Here is a 16,959-nt window from a genome sequence, read left to right as displayed (position 1 = left end):
TGTTGTAAAGGCAGGTCCTCACCAGACATCACTGGCAATGTTGCCTATGGGCACAAACCCACCGTCGCTGGATCAGACAGGACTGGAAAAAAGTGCTCTTCACTGACGAGTCGCAGTTTTGTCTCACCAGGGGTGATGGTCGGATTTGCATTTATTGTCGAAGGAATGAGCGTTACACCGAGGCCTGTACTCTGGAGGGGGATCGATTTGGAGGTGGAGGGTTCGTCATGGTTTGGGGTGGTGTGTCACTGCATCATCGGGCTGAGCTTGTTGTCATTGCAAGCAATCTCAACGCTGTGCGTTACAGGGAAGACATCCTCCTCCCTCATGCGGTACCCTTCCTGCAGGCTCATCCTGACATGACCCTCCAGCATGACAATGCCACCAGCCATACTGCTTGTTCTGTGCGTGATTTCCTGCAAGACAGGAATGCCAGTGTTCTGCCATGGCCAGCGAAGAGCCCAGATCTCAATCCATTTGAGCACGTCTGGGACCGGTTGGATCAGAGGATGAGGGATAGGGCCATTCCCCCCAGAAATGTCCGGGAACTTGCAGGTGCCTTGGTGGAAGTGTGGGGTAACATCTCACAGCAAGAATGGGCAAATCTGGTGCAGACCATGAGGAGGAGATGCACTGCAGTACATAATGCAGCTGGTGGCCACACCAGATACTGACTGTTACTTTTGATTTTGTCCCCCTATTATTCCACACAATGGACACATTATTCCATTTATGTTAGTCACACGTCTGTGGAACTTGTTCAGTTTATGTCTCAATTGTTGAATCTTGTTATACAAATATTTACACATGTTAAGTTTTCTGAAAATAAACACAGTGAGAGGACGTTGTGAAACCGTGTGTTTTATAACATTCCATTTATTCCATTCCAGCCATTACTATGGGCCCGTCCTCCCCAATTAAGGTGCCACCGGCCGCCTACGATTCCGATGAGACCGTTGGTGCTCTGGGTCTCACTGAGACCTTGCTTCTACACAGTGAGCTGGTGACAGTCGATGTGACGGAACTCAGACCAAAACAGGTCAAACAGGCCAAAGAAGGACATGACCAGAGCCCACTCAGAAATGGCCACTTCCAGAGCGGAAGCGCAAATGAGAGAGTGTGCCTATAGACACTAAGGAGAGAAAGGACAGTCAAGGAAAATACATTGGTTTCCCCGCAGACAGTACAGCGACATGATCTTCCTCATTCTGTAGAGACATACTCTGATTTGATGGTGCTACCATGGAATCAAACACACTTCACCATACAACATAGCTAGGCAACAGCATATTTAACTCAACAAAGTAAACATTTGAGAAAACATTTGGCACTCAGCCAGACTGCAAAAACAAGGAGGTCAAAAATCGAATCAAATCAAATGTTAATTGTCACATGAGCTGAATGCAACAGGTGTAACCCTTACCCTGAAATGCTTACTTACAAGCCCTTAATTAACCAACAAATCAGTTTTAAGAAAAATAAGAGTTAAGAAAATATTTACTAAATAAACAAAATAAAAATTTAAAATCAAATCAAATTTTATTTGTCACATACACATGGTTAGCAGATGTTAATGCGAGTGCAGCGAAATGCTTGATAAAAGAGCAACAATAAAATAACAATAACAAGTCTATATACAGGGGGTACCGGTACTGTGTCAATGTGCGGGGACACAGGTTAGTCGAGGTAATTGAGGTAATATGTACATGTAGGTAGGGGTAAAGTGAGAGGTCAATGCAAATAGTCAGGTTAGCCATTTGATTAGCTGTTCAGTAGTCTTATGGCTTGGGGGGGAAAGCTGTTAAGAAGCCTTTTGGACCTAGACTTGGCACTCCGGTACCGCTTGCAGTGCGTTAGCAGAGAGAACAGTCTATGACTAGGGTGGCTGGAGTCTTTGGCCATTTTTAGGGCCTTCCTCTGACCCCGCCTGGTATAGAGGTCCTGGATGGCAGGAAGCGTGGCCCCAGTGATGGGCCGTTCGCACTACCCTCTGTAGCGCCTTGCGGTCAGAGGCTGAGCAGCTGCCATACCAGGTGGTGATGCAACCAGTCAGGATGCTCTCAATGGTGCAGCTGTAGAACCTTTTGAGGATCTGAGGACCCATGACAAATCTTTTCAGTCTCCTGAAGGAGAATAGGTGTTGTTGTGCCCTCTTCACGACTGTCTTGGTGTGTTTTGACCATGATAGTTTCTTGGTGATGTGGACACCAAGGAACTTGAAGCTCTCAACCTGCTCCACCATAGCCCGATGAGAATGGGGTTATGCTCGGCCCTCCTTTTTCTGTAGTCCATGATCATCACCTTTGTCTTGATCACGTTGAGGGAGAGGTTGTAGTCCTGGCACCACACTGCCAGGTCTCTGAGCTCCTCCCTATAGGCTGTCTCATCGTTGTCAGTGATCAGGCCTACCACCGTTTTGTCGTCGGCAAACTTAATGATGGTGTGTGAGTACTGCTTGGCCACGCAATCATGGGTGAATAAGGAGTACTGGAGGGGACTAAGCACTCACCCCTGAGGGGCCTCAGTGTTGAGGATCAGCGTGACAGATGTGTTGTTGCCTACCCTTAGCACCTGGGGGCGGCCGATCAGGAAGTCCAGGATCCAGTTGCAGAGGGAGGTGTTTAGTCCCAGGGTCCTTAGCTTAGTGATGAGCTTTGAGGGCACTATGGTGTTGAATGCTGAGAAGTAGTCAATGAACAGCATTCTCACATAGGTGTTTTTTTGTCCAGATGGGAAAGGTCAGTGTGGAGTGCAATCGAGATTTCGTAATCTGTGGATCTGTTGGGGCAGTATGCAAATTGAAGAGGGTCTAGGGTTTCTGGGATGATAGGTGCCACATTCACTGGAAGACAAATTCAAAATTCAATTCTCTACAGATACTAAGAAAGCAGTAGGAGCACACTGTACATTACACTGCAGTGGGAAAACTGAGGAAATAGTAGTTGCATCTGTTAGGGAAAATATTGCACCAGTTTAACTGGTCTGTGGTGGTGCCGATCCAAGATGCTGATTGAATAAGACTTAATTCACCAATTGTCCACAACGTCCAACCAAAATGTAACTTCTGCTTTATCCCAACCCCTCCAAAACACACACATACATATACAGGTTGGAGCAGGGGGCTGCCACACTGGGCGCCTATGGAACAGTTGTTGTGGGGGGCTATGTGCCTTGCTCAAGTGCACAACAGCGACAAATGACCGCAAAAGCTCGTTCTGTCTGAGGAATCACTACTTGGTAACAAGAGAAAAAAATATAAATATTGCCATTGGACTTTTCCTCTCTATGCTCAGTCATAGAATTCCTAAACTTAATCACCACTTAAGTTGGATATATTTGTGGCTACATGATTTGCGTACTGTAGGTCTGCATTACTCTGGAATCGTTAAACCCTTCACAGTGTTGTAAAGACTAGTGTGACTCCTACCTGATATAGTGGAATCTCTATGTGATATTAAAAGTCTCAGCGATACCTGGCAAGAACAAGAACTGTGTTTAGTATTTCAACACTTCAGTGACACTCAAACCTTTTTCAGAACACACTGTGGAGTTTGACACAAACAAAATTGAGTTATTCAGTTTATGTGTTTTGTTTCTCGCTCTCAGAAAATATGCTTTCTGTGTCTATTACTTGCGCCAATAGTACTATATTTTATTATAGACACCATTTCATTGTACATTAGCTTGAGATCTCAGTGACCACAGCAAACCAGCCGGTCAGATACTAGTACCGTCCATACGCCCACAGTACCAAACACCGCCAAACCGATCAGAAGTAGCGCACAGGACCACCTTATGATCCACTTAGGTCACCTGGGATAGATGAAACTAGACACCACGGTGCCATGAAATGATCCTCTTTGCTCTTCTAATGATTATCTAATCACATATAGACACAAGCTATGTACTAAATATGTTGTATGTTCTCTACTCTGTTTTGGAACACAGAGATGCAGTATAATATGTACTTTAAAAGTTCAAAATTGTAAGCTGAAAGATATTTGCCACTCAGTTGGTATGATTCCGTGCGTAAATGTGAAACTCCATTTAGTATGATATATTTAGGTTCCATTTTCAATTAGGTTACGTTAGGTTACATTATTAATGGAAAAACGCTCGTACAATATCATCCGACTTATAGGAGGCATAATATCATACATCTTACCCGGTCGTACAATAGCATACGAATTGGATGAGACCAGGTTGCTTGCTGCGCTGTAGCAACGAATTAGAATTATGGGAATTAACGTTGATGGTTAGGGAAACTAACTACAAAGGTTAGGATAATTTACATGAAAGGTTAAGAAAACTAACATGACAAAGGTTGGGTGAATTTATGTAGCAGGTTAGTTTTCAAGATCTGTAACTTTCAAAATACAGAAATCATCCTCGTATGATGCATTTGACATGAAACAAATACCAAAATATCATTTTTGGGTGGAGTTTTCCTTAAAGTTTTGAATAAGGGTTAGGGGACGGGTTAATAACTAAAATGCATCAGTTGTCCCCTACTCAACTCAAACATGCAACTTTTGGATTGCTAGATGGTCATGGCTTACACACCCCACCCGACTGACCAACTAACCAAACTCCCTCCTTTTGTTTCTGTCTTAGTAGGTATCATATGTCTTGGAGGTGCTAAGAAACACATAAAGTTTGTTTCATATGGCTCTGAGGCCAGGCTGACTTACATGGCCTGATGGTGCTACCATGTGGTAGAATGGACTAACTACAGTGTAGTGCCTCTCTAGTCCCCTCTCCTCGCCCTACAGATTCCTGTAACAGTGAAAGCAATACAATGAGACAACCTACAGAGAGAGAAAACATAGCAGCCACCACTGCTGTAGTCAAAAGATGAACAAAGATCCGAAAAATCACTCTCTATTTCCCATAAACTCAACAGAAACCAAACAAAGAGAGGTTTAGCTAAGGAGATGCCGCATCAAAGACCGTAGTATTTTATTAAAGAAAAAGAGTAGCATTTTATTCAACAATAGGTTTCAAATATGTACACTTAAGTGGAGCTTCATCAGTCAGAGCTGAATGTTCAAATGTTATGTAATCATTACATTACTGTTCTGTTGGCTGTACTATTGTACATTATGATCCCACCACTGTTGATGCTCTGGGTCTTGCTGAGGCTCTCGTTCTGCACGGTGAGCTGGTGATGGTCGATGTGACGGAACTCGGATGCAAAGAGGCCAAATAGGACAAAGAAGCACATGACCAGAGCCCACTCAGAAATGGACGCCATTGAGCGGTAGCCAGTATCAAAGAGTAGACCTATGGCCACTGAGGAGGAAAGGGGAGTCAAGGAGCACAACCCAAACAGGTGACAATGTCTAAAATATAGGGGTTTCTAGGGAGGACATACAGTTTTGATATTATTTTTACGTGCAATGTTTTCACTGTAAATTCAGGTAAAGAAGCATGATTTAGGATGATTTTTTATCATTTCCAATTAGCAGTGTTGACCCTGGATCACCATTCAGCTGAGTTGATCTTGGATCGTCGAGCACTCCCTCTCTCTGATTTATCTCAGCTGATAGATCTGATGTTTAAGGATACTGGTGATGACCAAGATGGTGCAGATGCTACAGAGGGTAGCTCTGAGAGGCCCCATCCAGCAACGGTCTTTAGAGGGCTGGACTTTATAGGTGAGCCACAACTGCAACCAGAAGTAGGCCAGGCCCACAAAGAAGGCCAGAAAAGCCCCGAACACATGGATGCCAAACAACACAGATTGCTGAAAGAGACAGATGGAGAGAGGAATGGTGGTGAGAGGGAAAGAGCCAGGCAGGATATTGTCAACCATATTTCAGGGTATATCAATATGGCATCTTTTTAAGGGAACATGCTAGGATTGTGACGATATTGGGATTCGTATGACGACAATACTGTAGTTATAGTATCTTATTGTAATCGTAAGGCGATACCCGAAAGCTGCCGAGGATGGAGATGCCCAGAGATGAGATGAAGCCCAGTACGATACTGGCGATGTTCACCTTGCTGTTCTGACCATAGTCCCTGACCTGCTGAAACCGGATCACCACAACCCACAGGACTGACAGAGATAGGGAGAGGAAGAGAGAGAGAGAGAGAAAAGAGATGGGGGTGTAAAGGAGGGTAGAGTGGGGAGGATAGAAGGGAGAATAAGGTTGAGGTTACATACGAAAGACAAGACAGATTAATAAAGTGGTATGAACCAACGTGTAAGTGCTGAATAAATTCACTTACTCAAGACAGCACAGATGTTGCAGACCTGGGAAAAGATACAGCTCTGTGGATCATAGGTGCCACATTCACTGGAAGACAAATTCACATTTGAATTATTTACACATTTGGAAATGACTTGGTAATGAAATATTGACTTTTCAACAAATAGCCACCAGTGTGTCAGTGGTATTGTGGCATTGTGGACTCAGTCACATTTCCCAGCATGTTTTGTTAGTGGTTATACCCGTTTAACTGGTCTGTGGTGGAGCCTCTATTGACATAGTCTAGATACACAGTGAAATTCAGGGTAAACCCTTTACAGTGTTGTAAAGACCAGCATCACTCTTACCTGATGTAGGGGAATCTCGCTGTGATATTAACAGTCTCATTTGATACAGCGATACCGAACCTGGGAAGAACAAGACCTGTCGTTAGCATATCAATACTTCAGTGGTTTTCTGTTTGTTATTTGCACTGAGAGTACGTTTATTATCCTCAAAACAATCTCATTGTACCGTAGCATAAGACCACACTATTATTATATCTAGACAAGTAGCTGGAGAGAGCAGACCAGTCTGTTAGATACTCACACCACCCATATTCCCACAGTGCCAAACACCGCCAAGCAGATTGGAAGGAGTGCCCAGAGCCACATTATTGTTTACTTACTTCCCCTGGGAAATATGAAACGAGACAACTGAGACAGCCAGATACACTTTAGCCTAATTTCAATAAAAAAGGGACAAAGGCCCTCAACTGAGGAGCTCAGGAATCCATAAAAATATCTTACCCCAGGACATTTCACATGGTGACTATCCCAGATAGTCACTGCGATGATCTTTGAGGATCACCTTCCTCAGAGCCTTAGACAGGAAACTGTCAGAGGCACCTATAACCTGGTAACGGAGAGACCCAAGAATAGTCAAACTAAACTAAGGTTAATCATTGTATGTTGAAGTGAGCATAGGCTTGATGGTGCCACCATGTGGTAGAATTGACTTCCACATCCCCCTCACACAGAGATTCCTGTAGCAGGGAAACCAATACCATGTAACAACCAGCAGAGGGGCGAAACATAGCATCCACCACTGCTGCAGTCAAAACATTGAGGACATATTCTCCCCTTTCAACAGAAACAAGGAGATAGGCTCTAGGTGAATAGATGCTGTAGACGACTTACCCAGAATCAAATCTTGACCTGTATTTTCTGCCATAACTCTCAGGGTTGACTGAGACATCACGTAGCATGCTGTCTTTCTAATGCAATGTGAAACAGCCAGTCTTCACCTTCAGCTCGATAGCCTGGCTAAACGGACTGACAAAACAAGAGCCTGAAGAAACTGCAGCATTCTCCTTGGCGGGCAGCCAATCTGTCTGTGCCGATGCAACGGCGGAGGACCGGGTGTGTTCAGGAGGGTGCAACGTTAAAAAACATTCAGCTATAAATGCGTTACGTAGAACAGCTATCCTTATATGTCACATAGAATTAGGTGTCATGCCATGTCTATAAATTATATTTCTATCTGCAACGTTCTTAATGCTTTTACCTCTCTGAATACTCCTCTGGTTGTTTGTGTGAGAGGGTAATTCTGAGGAAAATGAAGGGCAGCACAGCTGATGACAGCCACCACCTGCACACAGCACTCACCGAGAGCAAATCAGGAACGAGTGAGTTTCCCAAAGGCATTCTTTATGTTTTTGGGAAACCCACACCCAAGGCTGCATGCCCTAAAGGCTTGTACACACAGTGCTATACGCCTATTTCATCAGAAACACTAATACCACTGAAAACAGATTTGGTACAATATCTATCAACAATATGGACCTTTGATGCAAAAAAACATTGATTGTTTCAGTTTGTAAAGAAATTCATCTGCTGTTTTACAATGCAACAAAAATATAAAAAAAAAGGTTTTTAAATGACGTGTGTTTGCACTGGGAGAACAAATGTCATGATATTATTTTTTATTTTTTTGCATGACAGACACTGATGGAATGCTCGATATTCTCTGTACGGTAAGTTTAAAGTTACATTTTATTAAACATTAGTCAAATAAAAACACTTACAGTTATGTAAACCCTCATCAGACACTTATGTAAACCCTCATGACTTAAAAAAACTTTGTTGAATATCAGTTCCTGTATCACATCATATTAATGTTGATTTCAATTTCCATGGCAATAATCAGTTAATTCATCTTCCTCTAGATAAATACTCTAGATATGTTTCCAGCGTTCATGTCTTGATGTGCCATTGAAATAATATCTGTTGGAACAAAAATAAAACCAAAGGGGAGAAAATCTTAGATCCGCTTGACTGAATAACAGTACAAGACCATTAGAATTGTGAAACATTTTTTTATATAACTTTATGAATTTTTTCAATACTTTCATAACATAATATTCAATAAGTAAATAAATGACAGTAATACAAAAGTTGTTTGTGCGTGTACAACAAAATCCTGGGTTGTTCGACCCAACTGCTAGGTTGCAGGCATTAGGCCACTTTGTTTTTTTGTTTGTTTTTTTAACTGCTGGGTTATTGATGCTGGGTTATTGAGATATGACCCAGCGGGTCAGCTCAGAAGACTGGAGTCATGGCTTTGTAGGGGCGTGGCTTTCAGATAGTTATTTTTGGCCACCCGTGAGAGTAAATGTCATTCTGGTTCATGTGTTCTGTTGTATTGTTATCACATGTTAAGGTTAAACACAGACACTTTTGTAGCATTAATTATGCTTACACAAGTGTGTGAGTTCCCCAAGAGCTTATGCTAAAATATGGGATATCTCAATGTTGGGATATGTATATAATAATGTTATAAATGTTATATTCAAATATGTAATGTACATACAAATTAAAAGAAAATTGCGGTGTACAAACTTAACATGATTAACAGGAATGATCTTTACTCTTACAAGTGGCCAAACATCATTATTTGAAAGCCACGCCCCCAATAGGCCATGCCTCATAAAAATAACCTATGGATTAGTTGTTTTTTTTAAACAGCTGCTGGGTCAACCCAACTGATGGTAAAAAAAACAACTAATGATGGTTCAATTAACCCATGTTTGGGTATTCACACAACCCAACTAGCTGGGTCAAAATAACCCAGCGTGTATGTGTGTGTGTGTGTTTTTAGATGCTAAGCAATGAACAGTTATCAATGCATGGTAATTCTTATTGGCTTTGCTATGAAACATAATTCATTCTGACTACTCCGTTGGTGCTCTGTGTCTTCAGACCTTGTTTCTGCACGGTGAGCTGGTGGAAGTCGATGTGACGGAACTCGGACCCAAAGAGGCCAAAAAGGACAAAGAAGGACATGACCAAGGCCCACTCACAAACGACCGCTCCAGATTTGTAGCTGGTATTATGAAGTATAGCTACTGGGGAGGGAAAGGCCAGGCAAGGAGCAACAACACAAGCAGATGACCTGTCAATGTCGAAACTATACAGTTTGTATACCGTCTCATTCCCAGCTAAGGGGCGGCAGTGTAGCCTAGTGGTTAGAGCATTGGACTAGTAACCGGAAGGTTGCGAGTTCAAACCCCTGAGCTGACAAGGTACAAATCTGTCGTTCTGCCCCTGAACAGGCAGTTAACCTACTGTTCCCAGGCCGTCATTGAAAATAAGAATTTGTTCTTAACTGACTTGCCTGGTTAAATAAAGGTAAAAAAAAGTGTAGTGTACTACTGTACTGCCAGTCTGGTCAGGGAATATATACTACAGTCCATTGTTTATGTGGCATATTTTCACTGGTATTCAAGTTGCTATATTTTGCATAAACACTGTTAAGCATGCATCAACAGTGAGTAATAGATGTGTTTTATCTTCCTACATGAAGAGACATTCTCTGAGAACGGCGAGCGCCTCCAGCGGTATGGTCTGAAAGGTTACTGGTGATGACCAGAACACTGCAGAAGGTAGCTCGAAGAGGTCCAACCCAGTGGCGGTTTTTAAAGGGGTGGGCTTTGTAACAGAGCCACACCTGCAGCCAGAAGTAGGCCAGGCCCCCGAAGAAGGCCAAAAACGCTCCCAACAAGTGGATCAAGAGAGGGAGGGAGGGATAAAGAGAGGGAGGGATGGGAGAGAAGATGGAACAAAGGAGATATAGCCAGCAATTGTCAAGGTATAACAATGTCAACTTGCTATGTGTACATGCGAGGAGCGGAGGGTATTTAAGGGTATTTAAGCAATAAGGCCCGAGGAGGTGTGGTATATAGCCAATATACCATGGCTAAGGCACGAGATAGCCTTTAGCCGTGGTATATTGGCCATATACCACAAACCACCGAGGTGCCTTATTGCTATTATAAACGGGTTACCAACGTAGTTAGAGCAGTAAAAATGTATGTTTTGCTGTACCTGTGGTACACGGTCTGATATACCATGGCTGTCAGCCAATTCGCATTCAGGGCTCGAACCACCCGGTTTATAATAGGCCTTGTATCACAATAATACAAAGATATTATAATAGTATTGCGATAACTGCCCTTTATCACAATAGTTTACACTGAAGCGAGATTCTAAACGATACCTGGAAGTTTCCGATGATGAAGATGCCCACACAGGAGATGAAGCCCAGTACGATACTGGCAATGTTTACCTTGCTGTTCTGACCATAGTCCCTAAAACCGGATCACCACAACCCACAGGGCTGACACACAGAGAGAGAAGGGGGTATTTTTGTTTGTTTGTGTGTTGTGTGTGTATGTATATACAGTGCCTTGCGAAAGTATTCGGCCCCCTTGAACTTTGCGACCTTTTGCCACATTTCAGGCTTCAAACATAAAGATAGAAAACTGTATTTTTTGTGAAGAATCAACAAGTGGGACACAATCATGAAGTGGAATGACATTTCTTGGATATTTCAAACTTTTTTAACAAATCAAAAACTGAAAAATTGGGCGTGCAAAATTATTCAGCCCCTTTACTTTCAGTGCAGCAAACTCTCTCCAGAAGTTCAGTGAGGATCTCTGAATGATCCAATGTTGACCTAAATGACTAATGATGATAAATACAATCCACCTGTGTGTAATCAAGTCTCCGTATAAATGCACCTGCACTGTGATAGTCTCAGAGGTCCGTTAAAAGCGCAGAGAGCATCATGAAGAACAAGGAACACACCAGGCAGGTCCGAGATACTGTTGTGAAGAAGTTTAAAGCCAGATTTGGATACAAAAAGATTTCCCAAGCTTTAAACATCCCAAGGAGCACTGTGCAAGCGATAATATTGAAATGGAAGGAGTATCAGACCACTGCAAATCTACCAAGACCTGGCCGTCCCTCTAAACTTTCAGCTCATACAAGGAGAAGACTGATCAGAGATGCAGCCAAGAGGCCCATGATCACTCTGGATGAATTGCAGAGATCTACAGCTGAGGTGGGAGACTCTGTCCATAGGACAACAATCAGTCGTATATTGCACAAATCTGGCCTTTATGGAAGAGTGACAAGAGGAAAGCCATTGCTTAAAGATATCCATAAAAAGTGTCGTTTAAAGTTTGCCACAAGCCACCTGGGAGACACACCAAACATGTGGAAGAAGGTGCTCTGGTCAGATGAAACCAAAATTGAACTTTTTGGCAACAATGCAAAACGTTATGTTTGGCGTAAATGCAACACAGCTAATCACCCTGAACACACCATCCCCACTGTCAAACATGGTGGTGGCAGCATCATGGTTTGGGCCTGCTTTTCTTCAGCAGGGACAGGGAAGATGGTTAAAATTGATGGGAAGATGGATGGAGCCAAATACAGGACCATTCTGGAAGAGAACCTGATGGAGTCTGCAAAAGACCTGAGACTGGGACTGAGATTTGTCTTCCAACAAGACAATGATCCAAAACATAATGCAAAATCTACAATGGAATGGTTCAAAAATAAACATATCCAGGTGTTAGAATGGCCAAGTCAAAGTCCAGACCTGAATCCAATCGAGAATCTGTGGAAAGAACTGAAAACTGCTGTTCACAAATGCTCTCCATCCAACCTCACTGAGCTCGAGCTGTTTTGCAAGGAGGAATGGGAAAAAAATTCAGTCTCTCGATGTGCAAAACTGATAGAGACATGCCCCAAGCGACATACAGCTGTAATCGCAGCAAAAGGTGGTGCTACAAAGTATTAACTTAAGGGGGCTGAATAATTTTGCACGCCCAATATTTCCATTTTTGATTTGTTAAAAGTTTGAAATATCCAATAAATGTCGTTCCACTTCATGATTGTGTCCCACTTGTTGTTGATTCATCACAAAAAATACAGTTTTATATCTTTATGTTTGAAGCCTGAAATGTGGCAAAAGGTCGCAAAGTTCAAGGGGGCCGAATACTTTCGCAAGGCACTGTATATATATATATATATTCACTTACCCAGGACAGCACAGACATTGCCGATCTGAGCAAAGATGCAGCTCTAAGGATTATAGGTGCCACATTCACTACGGAACAAAAATATTCACATTTGAATTCTCTACGATTATAAACAAATAATATCAGACGTAGGAACCTCAGAATGTGTCTTCGTTGATTTCACAATACACACCTTATTGTTTCCCTCTCATACTTTATGTAAAAAACATATCTTAGTTTTTGCTTCAAATTATCCTAAAGTATCTAAAAAAAATGAGTGTGTAACTCAATGAAGTTGCTTATAGATGATTTGGACATGAAGCGCAAAGAAGCTAATATTGACTTGCAGACCAGTAAACACAACCAAAGCATGGATTGTTGTCATTTTTTAAATGTAACCTTTTTTTTAACTAGGCGAGTCAGTTAAGAACAAATTCTTATTTACAATGACCTACCCCAGACATGGCCAATTGTGCGCCGCCCAATGGGACTCCCAATCACGGCCGGATGTGATGCAGCCTTTCGAACCAGGGACTGCAGTGACGCCTCTTGCACTGAGCTGCGCCACTGCTTACAGGGTAAGGAAACCAATGTCAAATTTGGCAAAATACAATGCTATATTATTTCCAAATAGTCACACCGGTATCACTGTGTATGTCTGTGAGTTGCATGTGTGCTAATGTGTAAATCAGAGCAGGTGGTCAGTCCAGTATGTTCAAATGCACCGATACCATCTTCCTTTCTGATACCAACGGGCTCAGAGACCGTTTCTATCCACAAGCCATTCCTGAACAATGACCACCTGCTCTGATTCTCCAACCTTAGCACATGTGCACTCACGCACACACCCACTCATACATTCATTATACACACACACACACACACACACACACACACACACACACACACACACACACACACACACACACACACACACACACACACACACACACACACACACACACACACACACACACACACACACACACACACCTGCTGCTACCAGACTCGTATTATACTGCTCAATTTATACACGTGCACCCCTCTCCAATACACGTGTAAATATTGGACAATAAATTGTGCTTTCCTGTATTATACTTACACCGAGTGTACAAAACCTTAAGAACACCTGCTCTTTCCACAACATAAACTGACCAGGTGAACTATGAACCCTTAATTTCAAGTTAAATCCCCTTCAATCAGTGTAGATGAAAGGGAGGAGACAGGTCTCAAGCCTTGAGACATGGATTGTGCATGTGTGCCAATGGAAACAAACAAATTGTATTTTGAATGTGTAAAGAACTACATTGCTGCTGGGTTTTTCATGCTCAACAGTAATCTGCCCTGAAAACTTATGTAAAATATTTTCTGCCATTTGGTATTTCTTTGTTTTTATAATTGTACATTTACCGTGCAAAATACATTTGAATAATGTTATAACTTTAATATTAAAGTGATATAGTGTTGATTCCTCAATGTTTTTTCATTTTGATCTTTGTAACTTGATTGGGAATCTGTATGTTAACAGTCTCATTTTAGAATATGTAACATAACAAAATTACAGGATACCCCATATATGACTTTGTGACAAAACCCTGTGAGGGTGACCTGAGCGAGCAGGTTTTCATCAAGGATCTCTCTGTACTTTGCTCTGTTATCTTTCAGTCGAAACTAGTCTCCCAGTCCCTGCCGCTGAAAAACATCCAAACAGCATGATGCTGCCACCACATGGTTCATATTTTAAAGTCTAGGTGCCTTTTGGCAAACCCAAGTGGGCTGTCATGTGCCTTTACTGAGGAGTGTTCCATCTGGTCACTCAGAGATGGTTGTCCTCAAATCTGTCAGAGTGACCATCGGGTTCTTGGTCACCTCCTGACCAAGGCTCTTCTACCCCGTATTCTTGGTGTTTCCAAACCACTGTGTTCCTGGGGACCTTCAGTGCTGCCTTCCCTATTTGACACAATCCTGTCTCGGAGCTCTACGGACAATTCCTTCGACTAATGCACTGTCAACTGTGGGAAAAGGTCAAATCAAATCAAATTTTGATTTGTCACATACACATGGTTATTGCAGATGTTAATGAGAGTTTGCAAACATTTCTAAAAACCTGTTTTCAACTTTGTCAAATGCTTGTGCTTAACTAGTTCCTGAATACTTTTCAAAGGCACATATCTTCCAGACAAAACCCTAATAACAAGTGTTCAACAAAAGTAATCTAACATTTTCTCCGTCAACAATTCCATAAACTACTTCTGCCTAGTCTTATACACAAGTGTAAGTGGATAAAGAATATGTACATAAAGATATATGAGTGAGTGATGGTACAGAGCAGCATAGGCAAGATACAGTAGATGGTATCGAGTACAGTATATACATATGAGATGAGTATGTAAACAAAGTGGCATAGTTAAAGTGGCTAGTGATACATGTATTACATAAGGATGCAGTCGATGATATAGAGTACAGTATATAGGTATGCATATGAGATGAATAATGTAGAGTAAGTAAACATTATATAAGGTAGCATTGTTTAAAGTGGCTAGTGATATATTTACAACATTTCCCATCAATTCCCATTATTAAAGTGGCTGGAGTTGAGTCAGTGTCAGTGTGGCAGCAGCCACTCAATGTTAGTGGTGGCTGTTTAACAGTCTGATGGCCTTGAGATAGAAGCTGTTTTTCAGTCTCTCGGTCCCAGCTTTGATGCACCTGTACTGACCTCGCCTTCTGGATGATAGCGGGGTGAACAGGCAGTGGATCGGGTGGTAGATGTCCTTGATGATCTTTATGGCCTTCCTGTAACATCGGGTGGTGTAGGTGTCCTGGAGGGCAGGTAGTTTGCCCCCGATGATGCGTTGTGCAGACCTCACTACCCTCTGGAGAGCCTTACGGTTGAGGGCGGAGCAGTTGCCGTACCAGGCGGTGATACAGCCCGCCAGGATGCTCTCGATTGTGCCTCTGTAGAAGTTTGTGAGTGCTTTTGGTGACAAGCCAAATTTCTTCAGCCTCCTGAGGTTGAAGAGGCGCTGCTGCGCCTTCTTCACAATGCTGTCTGTGTGAGTGGACCAATTCAGTTTGTCTGTGATGTGTATGCCGAGGAACTTAAAACTTGCTACTCTCTCCACTACTGTTCCATCGATGTGGATAGGGGGTGTTCCCTCTGCTGTTTCCTGAAGTCCACAATCATCTCCTTAGTTTTGTTGACGTTGAGTGTGAGGTTATTTTCCTGACACCACACTCCGAGGGCCCTCACCTCCTCCCTGTAGGCCGTCTCGTCGTTGTTGGTAATCAAGCCTACCACTGTTGTGTCGTCCGCAAACTTGATGATTGAGTTGGAGGCGTGCGTGGCCACGCAGTCGTGGGTGAACAGGGAGTACAGGAGAGGGCTCAGAAAGCACCCTTGTGGGGCCCCAGTGTTGAGGATCAGCGGGGTGGAGATGTTGTTGCCTACCCTCACCACCTGGGGGCGGCCCGTCAGGAAGTCCAGTACCCAGTTGCACAGGGCGGGGTCGAGACCCAGGTTCTCGAGCTTGATGACGAGCTTGGAGGGTACTATGGTGTTGAATGCCGAGCTGTAGTCGATGAACAGCATTCTCACATAGGTATTCCTCTTGTCCAGATGGGTTAGGGCAGTGTGCAGTGTGCAGTGTGGTTGAGATTGCAAGAAGTGGCTGAAGAGGAGAGCACACACGGACGTCAGTTAAATACTTACACAACCCATATGCCCACAGTGCCAAACACCGCCAAGCAGATCGTAAGCAGTGCCCAGAGCCACATAATGGTCCACTTAGGTCACCTGGGACAGACACAATTACTCCTGTGTACAGTAGTTGTGTACAGTAGTTGCTTTCAATGCCATGTAGAATCCTTACCAGAGTTTAGATACACAAGTATTTAAATAACAAATTATGAAATACACATTTTCTGTGTATTTGAGTACTTTTAAATAACGTGGCCAAAATCAACTACTTCCATTGGAAGTATTTGAATTTATTGTCAAATCATTTCATGTAAAAAAAGATACTTTGAAAATATTTTTCAAATTCATTATTTCAAATGCATCGGAGTATTTAGTTGTATTTGAGTATTTTCAAATATATGCCAATACTTTCCAAGTATACTTCCAAATACATTCCAATATTCAACTACTTTCAAATAATAATAAAAACATCTGAAAACTTCATTTGAAATGGATGTGAACGTAATTGAGATAACTGAAATAGTATTTGAGCCCAGGTCCGGTAAAGAGTAGTATCTGTTGATTATCTGTTCGTACACATCTTACAGGATCAAAGCTGATGAGGTGAAAAGGAACGTTTGAACCTACAGGCTTACTCAATTGAGAAATCATTTTGAGTGATAGGAAGAGAATGGAAGCACAGAAAAATAACTGTC

The 16,959-nt window shown here is 42.5% G+C and overlaps 1 protein-coding gene and 1 pseudogene across 2 annotated transcripts; both read right to left on the bottom strand.

The window, feature by feature from the left end:
- Positions 1-4,942: 4,942 nt before the first annotated feature.
- LOC135555060 (modulator of macroautophagy TMEM150B-like) lies at positions 4,943-7,539 on the bottom strand. 2 transcript variants are annotated; one of them, XM_064987431.1, is made up of 8 exons: positions 7,397-7,539; positions 7,007-7,112; positions 6,807-6,890; positions 6,566-6,625; positions 6,238-6,305; positions 5,937-6,064; positions 5,569-5,746; positions 4,943-5,292 (listed from the first exon to the last, which is right to left on the bottom strand). In XM_064987431.1, exons 3-8 carry the CDS (start codon positions 6,869-6,871, stop codon positions 5,066-5,068), a joined length of 726 nt encoding a protein of 241 aa, XP_064843503.1. In that variant the 5' UTR covers positions 6,872-6,890; positions 7,007-7,112; positions 7,397-7,539; the 3' UTR covers positions 4,943-5,065. The 2 variants fall into 2 exon arrangements, with proteins under 2 accessions (XP_064843503.1, XP_064843501.1); XM_064987429.1 differs by lacking the exon at positions 7,397-7,539 and having other exon boundaries at positions 7,007-7,148.
- A 1,867-nt stretch (positions 7,540-9,406) lies between these two features.
- LOC135556820 (modulator of macroautophagy TMEM150B-like) lies at positions 9,407-16,341 on the bottom strand (annotated as a pseudogene).
- Between the last annotated feature and the right edge of the window lie 618 nt (positions 16,342-16,959).

Source organism: Oncorhynchus masou, chromosome 15 (genome assembly GCF_036934945.1).
Source record: "Oncorhynchus masou masou isolate Uvic2021 chromosome 15, UVic_Omas_1.1, whole genome shotgun sequence".
NCBI lineage: Eukaryota > Metazoa > Chordata > Actinopteri > Salmoniformes > Salmonidae > Oncorhynchus > Oncorhynchus masou.
Note: the sequence above shows the minus strand (reverse complement) of the source record. Positions and strands in the feature narration are given on the sequence as shown.

What these genes read in the sequence shown, in the direction of transcription:
- LOC135555060 (XM_064987431.1), bottom strand. Translation starts at nt 6,871, where the DNA reads ATGTGGCTCTGGGCACTCCTTCCAATCTGCTTGGCGGTGTTTGGCACT. An exon ending in GCGAGATTCCCCTACATCAG is followed by an intron (nt 6,306 to 6,565) that starts GTAAGAGTGATG and finishes TTTGTCTTCCAG; the next exon opens with TGAATGTGGCACCTATGATC. An exon ending in CACCATCTTGGTCATCACCA is followed by an intron (nt 5,293 to 5,568) that starts GTATCCTTAAAC and finishes TTTCCTCCTCAG; the next exon opens with TGGCCATAGGTCTACTCTTT.